Here is a 13,720-nt window from a genome sequence, read left to right on the forward strand (position 1 = left end):
GAAATAATCCCCATATAAATTTGAGATTTGTCACAGCCTTGTTTCTGGAGGTTTGCTCTCCAGTAGAGTTCAGAGATGTTATTAGGATTTAATATCCGCATTATATGTCATATTGGCTCACCTAAGTTACTCTCCATATAACTTTTTGCCTTCACAGAAGCAGCAGAAGTAAGGAAAAAGGAGCTGGAAAATGGCAAAAAGATTTAGAGCACTTTTTTTCTCTGCCTATATCTGCTAGACCAACTCTGGGTTTTCTGCTGTCTGTTAATAAACAAAGCAAATAGGGGTTTGCAACTGACACATAATGTCTTTAAATGTATTCCTAAAGCTCTGTGCTTATGCATCTACCTGTACTTAAACTTTGAGTGGTTTAAACATATTTAATCTGTAGTTGGTTTACTATTTAGCACTAGACCTGTCATTCCTTACAAAACCTTGCATTTGCTTGCTGTCTTTCCTCATCTCTATGAGACTTCCAGCCAGCACACGAATACAAGGGTATATGTCTGAAGGGTCCACCTCTGGGATGATTAAATGCCCACATCTCTGCTGATCTTCTAGTGTTAAACCCCCTTTTTTTATATTCTCCACCTTGCTATCTAACAGAAAGGGCCTGAACAGTCTCCTCCATGCCACATGTTCTGCCTCGAGTATGGCATCATCATCTTCATCAGAGGACTGCATGGCAAAACACTTGCTTCTCTACTCTTGTAATTAAAAGCTATATATTGCATGGAGAAAGCCAAGGCATCAGATGTAGGCACGCAGAATAATTCATATATTCGTCAGGTTGTACAAGAATAAACAGCAATTAATTGTTGCTGTGTTCAGGAGAATCATCACAAACGAGAGAGAATATTAGCACCCGTTCTGCAAGGAATCTGTTCTGGGTGCATTTGGGCTAGATGCTTAGAAGGTGGCATGTGGGGAAGAAGATGTGTCCTCTTAGAGCTGATCAAAATACCTTTTTCTCTCTTTTTATATTGTTTCACTGCAAAGAATGTGTGATCTGAAAGAGCAATTCAGTGTTTTAGCATGACTGGCCTTTAGGCAGATAAAACTATTTCTGATCCTCTAGACCTCAATGGGGCTGAAGAGAACAGTCTTCCAATACTAGTTTCTTGTGCTAACGTGTAAACTTAGCTGAACTTTAACCTGTATTATGTAGCATTCCCTTACTCTCCAGAGAGGCAGCTACAAGATTTTTCTCCTCTTCTTCCTTCTCTTTGCAGCTACTCTTTGAAGGAGAGATTTCACACTAGGTTAGGGTGGAAACACGTCTGATGTTAACATTAACGCAGCTTTTAGGAAATAGCACTTGAGATGACACGTTGTTTGAGAATCTGGGTCAGGGGCTGGATTACTTGACAAGCCAGTTTCGGTTTTAAGACATACTGGGGGAAAAAAACATTACAGAATAATCTCTCCTTTTTTTCTCTCCTCCCCACCCTCCCTCCCCTTTCCTTCTCCTGCTTTCCCCCTTCCCCCTAAATTTTTTCACATTAGAAATACTTAGGTCACTATATGAACGTATTAGATTGCCAATAGTTCCTGTGTACGGTGGGTTTCCAGTCAAGCTTCGTACATTTATTGGAGAACCCATTCCATACGAACCAAATATAACAGCAGAGGAACTAACTGCAAAGGTAAGAGAGATATGCACATATATATTTAAAATATTGAGTGCAATGATAGAAAACACTGGAATGTTCTTGTCAAGTAATTTCTCACTTGGGGCTAGTTATAGAAGTTGGTGGAATCATGGTAAGCTTTGGACTTGCTCAACTCTGAATGCCCTTCTTAAATGCTTTTTTTTTATTATTAGACCTTGCAGATGTTCTAGGCTTTCTAAAGTCAGTACTGCATCCTATATTTGCTTTGAGAAACAACTTGCTTTAGGGACTGAAGAAGTTCAGTGAGATAAGACTGCTCTGGGTTGATAAAGGTGTGAGTGCTTTACCCAGAGAAAGTGTTCTGGTTCTTGGTCTTTTCACCAAGATACTAACTGAAGCCTTTCAAATATAGTAAATTGGTGTTCACAAGCTGTTGGAATTCCATACAATAAGAAAACTAAGGTAAATAATTTCACTGCTTTGAATAGTGTGTTTCCGTTTCTACATCCTCCAATTTCTCACCCAACAAATTAACTTTAGAATGTTCCCCTAGTTCAGATGTAGGTGGTTTATAGAAATGGTTGTCAGGTCCTCATGTTCATTCAGTTTATTAATAGGTTTCACAGTGCAGAGATATAAAACAGTTAAGTGATAGAGCAGTCAGATGGAGGGGGCTGAAACAGCCATTTTTGAAAGCTCCACAGATGGTCACTTTTAGCATTCTGAAAACTTCAGAGAAAGATACTTTTCTTCTTGACCGTGCAGGTGATAGTTCAGTTGTCTCTCCTCATCTATTTACCCTCTGATTAGATCTCTGCAAAATGACATCTGAAAATATTTATCTGCATCATCGTATGCCCTGGTTATGGAAAACTGATTGTTTCGTTTGGGTGTACAGTCTGACAGGACTTCAGAACTGTTGGCTTTCAGGAAAGAATATGTGTTTAAATGACTCTAAAACATACTTTAGCATCTTACATTTGTGCCATCCTCTCTTGCTTCTGGCTTATGTGCAAATTCTGCTAAATAAGGTGCCTAGAATGTGAATCTCCTGGAATCCTAGTTAGTTAAGAGTGATTTTAAAGTTGTATCTCATGTTTCAGGCTATGGCACAGCATGCATTTTCCCATTATATAGACAAAAATTAAGCTAATTTTTTTTTACCTAATAGAAATTGTAAGTCTGTAGAGACACTTAGGACCGAATCTATAGAGAGATGTGGTCAGGAACCTTCTCCCAGGACTTAACAGCTGATCACATACTTCATATAAACAGTGGGAGCTTGTACCAAGAACCAGTTTTCCCCTTGCTGACCACTGGTTTACAAAGGCATATAGTTCTCTGTTCTGTCTCTGGCCTTAAAAATTCAGGTAGTCTGTGCTTCTCCAGTCCAAAAAGGAAGGTTGCAGCAAATCCTCAGTGTAACCTTGGCATGTTGCCCTGGTTTTGAATGTTCTCATAGGGCTTTTATATAATGAGAATGGCTACTGTTAGCTTCCTGGCCTGCTACATTTTTGAGTGAAAGTGAATGCTGCTATCATGTGCAGTATTTTAGGTATGGTCTAAGCATGCTTTACAGGACCAGCTCCTTTAGGGAGTTTGGATGCAGAGTTCATTACTTTGTACAAGCCAAATGTGCTGAGACACGATGTGTTTCCACTGCTGTTTCTGAGCATGTGTAGAAGCAAAGTTCCTGCATACTGGAAGAGTGTTACTGGTGCAAACCTGGGCATAGGCTGAAGTTTCTGAGTTGCAGCACAGCACTCAGGCACTGATGTGCTTAATAGATCTAGGTCTCTTGATTAATTTACTCCATTGTCATTTTAATGTTGCCTGTCGCTAATAGAGCTTGTGAACACCAGATACCAGAGATAAATTATACTAATTTGTTGTTCTGTTCATTGGCAGTGATCTCACAAACACATTCTGTGGGCTTAAATATGGAAAAATAGTATTTTGTGCTTACAGTAGTTTTGTGATACTTGAAGGGATGAAAAAGAACCTAGAAATTGTGTTGATGTATCAACAATACAAAGAAAACTTAATTTGACCAAGAACTTTTCTCTTTCCCTACAGACAAAAGCAGCACTCCAAGCTCTAATAGAAAAACATCAGAAATTACCAGGAAATATATTTAGGGCTTTAATGGAACGATTTCAAGCACAAAAGAAAGAAGATTAAGGTCTTCTGAATGAACTACTATTTAGTTATAATATTCTTAAGGTCATATTTGTAACTTATTAATTCTTCTAATAATAGATTTTAAATACTGTCCTAATGATACTGCTGTATAATTTAAGACATAAGACACTTTCCCTTGCCATTCCCCTTGCCTAGAATCAAGCTCAGGAACCCAAACTTCAAATAATTTGTAATGGGGCAAAGTTCAGAAGTTTAGTTTTCGACAAATACATTCCTACCTTGAAAGTGTTGGGTTTTGTGTTTTGCTTTGGGTTTGTTTTTTGTTCTTTTTTTTTTTTTGATACTGCAAGTCTTTATGTACATGGTCTCTTGTCTATTTTTTTTTTACTGTCCCCCCCACCCCACCACCTATGGTTACTCTTTAACCTGAATGTTAGTCCTGCTGTAGAGCTAGAGTCTTACTGTCTTGATCATTATCACTGTAACTAGGTTTTGGAGGCCAGATTAATGCCGAACAGCATTTATGAAACCATTCTTCAGGCTGTTACTCTTGTGCTGCTGGGAAATGGTCAGCCTTCTGTGGCCTCCAGAACCTCTAGCTATGCCTGCAAAACCTGTGGTGGAAAGTGTTTAGTTTTACTGGGTGAGCTCAGAAGGAGTTTGGAGGGGTGAAAATTGATTAGAGAACTGCAGCGAACCAAGGAAGCTTGTTACTGATTCTGTATCATTCCGATGCTGTGAATGAGAACCCTCAGCACAGCTGCTATTCCAAACCAAGCCATATAGGATATCTGCCCTTGAATAGAGAGTTGTCCCATATGCTTCTCGGTGAATCTGCAAACTCTCCTTTGAAAGAATGAGCCAAGCATTTAGACTTAGGAAGCAGAAATAAGAGTACTATTTAGTAACATGAACTCATAAGTTTCTATTTTGAAGGAAAGAAAAAATTAGTACAACATTCCTTTTAAAAGTACTAGTTCTTTTGCAAAACGGCATAGACATTCCCAAATACCTTTTAAATCTAATATAGGTGTAAACTGTTAAACATCCATATTCTTCAAACACTGTTATTTATGTAAGTTATTAAATCAGGGTTGAGAGGGAAATCCTATATACTTCCCTTAACTGAAGACAATTGAATGAACAGGAAAGAGTGTGCACTTACAGTAAATTATATTCTTATATTTTTTCTGAAATAAAGCCTGTGCTTTTATTGTCCAAATAGGAAATATCGGAAATATTTCTTCTAATTGCCAGCAAGTTTAACCTACAGTTCTTAAATTAGCATCTGGGAACTCTTTAGTTTTGGGATGAGGAAAAATTCCTTCAGGAAGGACAAAAGGAGGTTTGTTTTATTACATGGTCTCCTTTCAATATTGTTGGTGTTTGACATTTTCATAAAAGAAAAGCAAAAAAACCTAAAACCGAAACAACAGCAAAAAAAACAACCCAACTTTTGAAAGAGCAGTTGTATTCAATTTAGTATCCATTCCTCCCACCATTTAATCATGTGCTTTGCTTTATACTCTTTTAAATGTGTAAATTAGTGGGAGTACATGTAGACGATGTCCTATGTTAGAAAAATATCATCACTTTATGGGAAAGAGTCTATAAATTATGGTTAGCAAAAAGCTTACTTATTTTATTATGTTATTTTGTATCAAAAGCATTTTATGTGGTGTAGAATTAAATTGCTTAAAGCTTGGGGAAGAATCATGTTATATGAATGCAAATGCCCATTCTGATTTTTTTTTTTTTAACTACTTGGGTTTTATTCGAAAGCAATATTGTATTCTTTTTAATTTATTGGAATGTTTTTAAAAATAATAATGTTAACACAGTATGTCATTTAAAGTGATACTGCCAAATTCCTACATTGGAGTATAACTTGAGTATGACTGTTCTTACTGTTCATCTCGAGGAAAATGTACATCAGTCTATATTGTGACATTCTCAAAGGCAGCTGAGCATATTTTGTATAGAGGTTGCATATATGTAAAAGAAAACTCAGTCTAGAAGGTTCTGTCAGACATGGATATTTGCGATCTGAGATTTTGTAAAATTTATTTTACTAAATATGTGGGCTGTTCGGTGTAGTTTTGTCCCTCTAAGTATTGAAAGATGAGTATAAAAATAAAGGGCAGTATTGATACTCTTTAAGTGTTCACATTTGTGTAGGACTTTCATATTTATTTCTATATATTAAAAAATGTATAGAAGACACCTTTCGAATAAAACTGGTAACTGGAATGGGCTTCTGAAGTTTTGTGTTCTGTTTGAACTAAATGAAATATAGTTCATGGCCTTAGACATGGGTTTGAGCAGCAGGTATTATCCTTGAGAAGTTCTCGCCTTGTGTCTGAATAGAGATGGAAAGATCAAAGCCCCCAAAAGAATGAATTAAAGGGAAAATAATTCAGGGAACAGTGGAACAAAGGACAAAAGTCACACAAACAATAAGGTCTGAGTTTTAGTATTTGTAATCAGTGCTGCAGGAGGCCTTAACAGGCACTGCAATGCCACTTAAGTTATATTTAAAATGCTACAACAGAAAATACGTCACAAATCCTGACTAGTAAGGTTTATTTGTACACATTTGGCATGTGAATCATTACCTACTTCATGTCATTGGAAAAGGGGGCAGACCTGGAGAGAGACTCTTACAAGTGAGGTTATAGACCAGGCTTCCTTTTAGCTGATTTGGTTTTCTATGTGTCAGAAAGAAGTATTTAAAGGAAATTTTAGCAGCATTAGGGTAGACTGCCGATAGCCTGGTTAGCCTGTGGATACGCTGAAGACATGCCAGGTTTCTCCATGCAAACAGCATAATCAGGATATGTATTTATATGTTTGGAAGTAGAAATAGACTGACTGCTGTACTGACAGGTATTTGTCATTATCTCAGCAAGACCCAAACCTCCTACTGGCCAATTTACTGTCCTGTTGTGTAATAATAGAGCTCAGTCAGAACATCTGTTATTAGGATGCTTATGAAATTAATCATTGCAAATGCAAGGTAGAGCCGTTAATCAGCATTGTCAACACAATTGTGTGGCTCATCTGGTACTTGCTGTACAAGTATACCATTATGTTGCTTCATCTTATTGCTCTGTAGAGAAAGAGATAGCTCTGGTGACACTTAACGTGTTAGCTTTACAGTGCTTAAGCCCTACTGAGCTTGTCATAGATGTAAGAGGGCTTTCTTTGTATTATTTTTGCACCAGAAAATCACGGTACCAGAAGTAAATGTGGAAGTGCATGGAATTGCTATGTGAGAGTAAATAGCACAGAAAATTCAAATTAAGATAATCCTCCAGAACATGTCTGCTGAAACTTCACGAGACAATCTGATGTCACTTGCTTTGTTTTGTTGAGTTCATGTGTATGAAGGTCCTTGCCATCAACAAAGGCAATGTGTTTCTACAGCACAGATCAACAATGCTAATGCCCTCTTGTATATTGTTCCTTAAATTCAGAACTTACCAAAATGAATGATAGTTGCAACACAAATTACAAAGATGCTCGGATGGCTGGAGCACCTCTCCTATGAAGACAGGCTGAGAGAGTTGGGGTTGTTCAGCCTAGAGAAGAGAAGGCTCAGGTGAGGCTTTCTAGTAGCCTTCCAGTACCCAAAGGGGGACTACAGGAAATCTGGAGAGGGACTTTTGACAAGGGCCTGTAGGGATAGGACAAGGGGAAATGGTTGTAAACCGAAAGAAGGTAGATTTAGATTAGATACATGGAAGAAATTCTTTAGTGTGAGGGTGGTGAGTCACTGGCACAGGTTGTCCAGAGAAGTCGCGGATGCCCCATCCCTGACAGTGTTCAAGGCCAGTTTGGATGGTCTAGTGGAAGGTGTCCCTGCCCGTGGCAGAGGGGTTGGAACTAGATGATATTTAAGATCCCTTCTAACCCAAACTATTCTATGGTTCTATGATACTTTTCTCATCATGGGTTATTTGCAGTATTTGCTTGTCTGCCTTTTTTTTTTTCTTTTTTTTTTTTTAGTAATTTTGTTTTGCACAGACAGTTGCAAATTTACCACTTAACTACCTTGAATTTTGTCACAGCATACATTGAGTGCACAGCATATGTTGCTTCCTGAAACATTTTAAAATTGTTGTAATGATCTCTTCCTGTCAGAAAATTGGTCACAAAAAGGTAATAAACTTTTGAACCGTAGGGAGGATTTTTTTTTAAACCAGAACATACTTCTCGCTTTCGCGTGTGTCTGTCTGAAACATTAACAAGAAGGTAAGATGCCATTTGGAATTAACATCAGGCTGCCTGTGTGAAGCAGACCCAGTATTTTTTTCCCCACCATGGTGCTGTGTCAGCTGTTGTTGAGCAGATCAATTCTGCCAGGCCTTGTGTTGCAGCCATCACATGAGAGAAAGCCCACCACTCCCTGCTGTCCATACTAGTTACTATAATGAGAGAGTACAGCATGATCCTTCAGATCACCTTTGGCTCCTGTTTTCTAGCTAAAACCACTGCATGCTCTGTAAATACTAGTTGCTGAAGTTCTAACAAAATACAGAGGGAAGTATTGTATTATTCAGAGAAAATCTAAAAGTTAAAAACAAAATAAAAGGCAAGAAATCGAACCATTTTTACCAGATTCTTTTTTTATGGGAAACAGAATGTGCCCAACACCAGGAATGGCATGAGTTTACAATTTTTTGTTATCTTTACAGGGAATTTGTGGCAGATGAACTGGGATGAGTGCCATTGCAGATGGCTGATCTTCATATATTCCAGGCTGGACTTTTCTTTTTCTTCCAATAGTGTTTTCTTATGGTCAGTCTACAGTGTGCTCAGAGCAGCTCCAGTCTTTGTTCAGTTACTTTTTAAGTAAGTGGCAACAGAAATGGAGACCCCAATGAACATTTGTTATTTCTCCTTTTGAGCTATTTGAATTCTACCAAAGGTAGACCTAGAAACATTTCTGAGCTCCTATTTCAATTGCTGTGACGGAGCTCCCAGCTCTCCAGACACTTCTTTAATGATCAGATTTCTCCCTACCATATAAAAACCACTCTCCTGATAGATCCACCAGAGCTTTTGAAGCACCCTGTCCATTCGGAAACTGATTCATATTCTTTTGCCCATCATGCACTAGATTGCTTTTCTTAACTAGTGGCCACAGCAGTTGCAGGATTGCTCGGTTGATATTTTTTACCACAGATTTCCACGTTCCAGACAGGCTTTTTGGTATCTTGATCTTGCTTTGTGAGAACGAGCTTGAGAGAAAGGCTGACTGCAACTTGTCTCAGTCCCTGAAGGCTTTAATGAAAATGTAAAACTGAGCCCCACCACTGAAGCAAGCACCCAAACCCCAAACTAGTTTTGGAATCCTAATTCTAGACAATCTTGAGTCACGTTTCTAGAAACAAAACTTCCTGGCTCCTTTCATTCCTTGCAAAACCAGGCACAAGTGCAGAAGCATAGCAGCTCTGATGGTGTTTGCAGGACCAAAGTTGCCATCTGAGTTGACCAGTAGCAGGGGAAGAGAGGAGCAGCCTCAGGGAAAGACCTCAGCAGCCCTTGGGGCCTGTCTGGAAGATACCTAGTAGTAGTCAGTGCTGTATTATGCTTGCTCATCAGGTAGCAGCACATCAAGGGTTGCTATTTCCCCTCGAAAGCAAGTTAGCAGTCATGCTTGCTACCTAATTCCTCTCTGTCACAAGTCTTGGTTGATATTCTTTCCTGCAAAACTCCCTGCTCTCCATGAGGATACCCAGGATCGTTCAGGACAAGGCATAATCACACTAAGGCTTTGTCTTTGCAGGGAGTGAAGCAAGCTCGAGCATCTGCAGGTGCAGTGCCACAGTTTGCCTTGCAGTAGGGGCAATGCATGGAGCTGCACTGCACCGGGACTGCCTTTGCAGAGCAGTCAGAGGAAGGGGCAGGAGCCAGGCTGGCCCAGCTATACTGTTTTCAGTGCCTCAAGTGTCCTGAAATACCTTATTCAGCTCAGGGCTGGCTCAGGTGTGGCCAAACAGACACAAGAAGTTACAGCTGAGGAGCTAACATGGTTAAGTTCTGGATTTTGTGTACATCCTGCCACCACCTTTAAGATCCCCATTGAGAGCAAACCTTGAAAGTCAAGACTGCCGTCCTAACAGGTGAGAAAGCTTTATTGTAAAGAGCCTCCGGTATTTTTCTGTCATACATACAGTATCCACAGATACCATTTCTGGAAGGCAGTAAGCTTTCTGCATAGCAGCTGTAATAAATGAACCAAGAGACACTCTTACACTATGCAATTTATTCCACCCCTCTGGTGCAGCAACTGGGTTGTGCATAGATCTGAAGGTGTGCAGAACACATCACTTTTTCAATTTGCTTTGGTTACTCCATACTCAGTGCTTCATTTGCAAAGCTCTCCTCACAAGCCAGTGGACGTACAGGTGGACAAGCATTTAAAACGGAAGGATGGCTTTTTCTGCTGTCCACAGCAAGGTGAGTCAGAACTTGGCATGTGGGCAGCTAAGCACCCACAAGTGCCCAAAGCTGCACTTCAAGGAGCAATGGGAGTAGAGAACTGACCTAAAAAGGCAGCCGAAAAATCTCAGCCCTTGGAATGCATTAATAATTCTTTAGTTTCTTAACTCTCAGCATCTTCTCATCATTAATGGCTACAGGACCAGATATTGTCTGACTTTATTATTTACACAACAGCATAGGTATGTGTATATTTGTGTATGCCTGCTGCCCTGCTTCTTTGGTATAAATAAGAGCAGGGAGCCTACTTTGGCTGCTGTTGCAAGGCAAATAGCAGACCATTATTATTCAGTCCACCTGAGTTTTGCAAATGTCAAGATATTATTCATGCTTGCTTTGTCATTATTATGCTTAGTCCTTTTTTATTAGCTGGTGAACCAAGTAGTTTCTGTAGATGGGCTGATTTCTAACAGATCGCCTCTTCAAACTGTGCAGCAAAACATGCATAGCAAATAATGATTTCTGGAGACCAAGCTCCTAATTGTACTGCTGATTTCTGTAAGTATAGGAGCTAAGCCTATGGGAACATTTCATCAAGAAGGAATTTTCCCACCTCAGAGGATTTGGGCCCCATTTCCAATGTCTAAAATAGGAGACAGCATCGATGTTAGCAGCATGCTCACAATGGGGCGAATGAAGCCAGAAACACTCAGGTTCCGGAGCAGTGTTGACACCTCAACAAATACTTGCAGTACGGATATTCCTGAGCTCCAGAGTGAACTGCAGAGGACTAGCAGGTTTGACAATTAAGGGAAACTGATACCCTCATATATAAAGGTGCAATTTCACCTGTAGAGGGGGAACTGCCTGAAAAAGACTGAAGTTTTTCTATCAGGGCTGTCCTTCAGAAGGGACTTTATTTCTTTGCAAGCTGTCCTGTTTTGACAGTCCCTCCACCCTTCCAGGCAGCATGCCAGGCAAATGACTGCAGCAGAGACAGGCAGTCAAAGAAAAACACATGAGCCTGTAGTATTGGCTCTTTTGGGACAGAATAAGGACCTGCTTCCATCAAATTTAATCAGATTCAATACTCAAGCTGGGAACAGCTACTCCTTTGCAACTGGGGAGAGAAAAAGACATTTGGCTGTGCAAAGGCTGGCTGTGCAGGGAGAAGGTGGTGGTGATTCATCCCAGTATAAATGTGCCACTGCTGGGGTGGGGCAGAGTCAATTTTAAGAGGTGCAGCAAGTGTTGGCAGCTGCGTGAAGTAAATTAATAGATCAAATGAAGAAAACATGACTGGCTCCGGTTAACTCACATGCCCATGACCCAGATTCCCCTTCCTGGCATCCCATACTGCTCTGTGCATGTGCAGGGTTTACCTTATATTTCATCAGAACAGCCAAAGGTTTATTTCTCCAAAGAATCCACTTGTTTTACAACAGCCCATCTGGAATGGAAACGTTTGATCCTGCACGGGGTGCTGGGCTCTTGTCTTTTTTTCCCCTTTCCATTACATACATTTTCCCCTTCGTTTAATGCTGTCCCATCACAACCATTTTTTTAATAAAAAATCACTGATTTCAGCTGCCACCAGCACAGAGATGGGCTGATATTTAGCGAGGCAGGTTGCCTTAAGTTAGTAAAGCTGTCAAAATGTAAGATAGCTCAGTGTGGCTCACATAGTGCAGTTATTACCCTTTTTAAGCTAAAAGGCAAACTTTTTTTATATGCCTGATCCCTGAACACAATTGCCCTGGCCAGCCTGAAAGCAGCCTTGCCTGCCTGCCTCTTGGGGTCAGGTCTGCTCCTTCCACACTTACAAATGTCATAATGCATAACCTGGAGAAACCCAAATATTGCATCACCTCACTGGCATCTGAGGGTAAGTGAAGGAAGGATCTTATTACAGGGAAGTTTACAGCATGAAAAGGGATGGTTTGGTAACATGTGGCCTGCATTTTTTCACTCCCCCTCCCCCCTCCCAGCGTATTGGCTGGAAGTTTGCAGCTGGTATTTCCAATGCCAGGAACAGTAAGGGCACGGGGAATTTAAAAGCATTGCTGCCTTGTCACAAGTGGAAAACTACATTGCCCAAGTGGAGGTTATTCCTTTGAACACTTCAGCTGAGCATCTCTGAGCACTCTCACCAAATGCTGCATCCACATCCTGACAGCTTGTGGGAACAGCTCAGCTCCACGCTGTGTGGCATCCAAGGCAGCAGCAGTGCAAGCTGACACATAGGGAGCAAGTTATTCATGCAGCCTGACGTGGTCTGAAAAAGCCAGTATGAAAATGTCCTCTTTACAGCCTCTGCTTAAAAAGCAGATGTGTAGGACGTGGAAAGTGCCAGGACATGGAGCACTGCCCTGCCATGGATCATCTCTGGCAAGGCAGCAGTGATGATGCCTGGCTCCCTTCCTGCCATATTTGACCAGCTGTATCTCCTTGCTGGCTCTTCCTGCTCCTGCTACACAATCTGATCTGTACACTTACACCTTGACATCTAGGCACAGAGTCTTTGTATATTCGTCTCCAGCAGTTACAAGATAAATAACAGATAGATCGTGAGCCCAAAACTCCTCTGTTCCCCCACACCATCTGCCTTCTGAAGAGGCAGAGCATCTCCCTTGAGATCTGGCTTCCTGGATGAATTCGAATGACACCTCTTTAGTACTTCTTTTGAATTGAGGTAGTACATAATGCAGAGCAAATTACTGCTTCTGATAACTCAGGTTGCAGAGAAATGTCAGATAAAGTCTTCAAGGCAAACTGTAATGAAAATAAGACTTTTATGTTCTTCCATGATTTTTTGTTTTTCTCTAAGGCTGCCCGTTTTTTCTTCCCCTTCCTTTAGGAAATATAAGAGCTATGATCTCAAAAGATGTTGCACACATGCACACAAGAAAAAGTACTCCAAAATATAAAAGTGCAACCAAACACTATTTTAATTCTGCTTCAGGCAGAAATAGAAAGAGAGTGTATTATCTCTATGCACAGTCAGAAGCATTTTGTGGCAGAGGCTGCTAGCAAAAATGAACTGTCTATGCAAGAAAAGCTAATTAAAGAAAAGGTTTTATGAGATCCATATTCAAAACTATGTTGAAAGAAGTTACATTTAAAATTGAGTTTTCTCATGTCCTACTTGCATGGCATACCTGATTGGAGATAGATACAATGCAGTGACTTCTCAGCTACCACTCAGGTAGGGGATGTGCCATACTGAATCAGATCATTAGCCCACACCTCCATTTAAACTGAGGCATGCACTGGTGAGGACTGCAAATTCCTGCCAGACATCTTGCCCTCATGCAACTCTGCAGGGCTGCATGGTGGGTGAGACAAATCCAGACCATGCAGCAATGCTCCTGTCCCAAGCAGGAGGCACAAGAACCTTTTAAACGGGCAGAAGCTGCAGGTGACATCATGTAGGTGGTTGGGTAACAGGATCAGCAGGAGCAGAAGTGGTCCTTTCTGTTCCCTGCTCCCCAGCCTACATATTAAAGTCTCACCATGGT

General features: G+C 40.5%; 1 protein-coding gene across 9 annotated transcripts in view; it reads left to right on the forward strand.

Moving 5' to 3' along the window:
• LOC115605576 (transmembrane protein 68-like) overlaps positions 1-13,348 on the forward strand; it is a 39,903-nt gene extending 26,555 nt beyond the window's left edge. For 6 of the 9 annotated variants that reach the window (XM_030480281.1, XM_030480245.2, XM_030480237.1 and 3 more), the window contains 2 exons: positions 1,507-1,646; positions 3,690-6,009. In XM_030480281.1, coding sequence (XP_030336141.1) covers positions 1,507-1,646; positions 3,690-3,794 — 245 coding nt within the window. In that variant the 3' untranslated portion in view covers positions 3,795-6,009. Of the gene's footprint in view, positions 1-1,506; positions 1,647-3,689; positions 6,010-10,047; positions 11,729-13,059 lie in introns of those variants that run through there. The other 3 variants (XR_003990657.1, XR_003990658.1, XM_030480288.1) reach the window with 3 other exon arrangements.
• Positions 13,349-13,720: the final 372 nt, after the last annotated feature.

This window comes from Strigops habroptila, chromosome 1 (assembly GCF_004027225.2).
Source record: "Strigops habroptila isolate Jane chromosome 1, bStrHab1.2.pri, whole genome shotgun sequence".
In the NCBI taxonomy this organism is placed as follows: Eukaryota; Metazoa; Chordata; class Aves; order Psittaciformes; family Psittacidae; genus Strigops; species Strigops habroptila.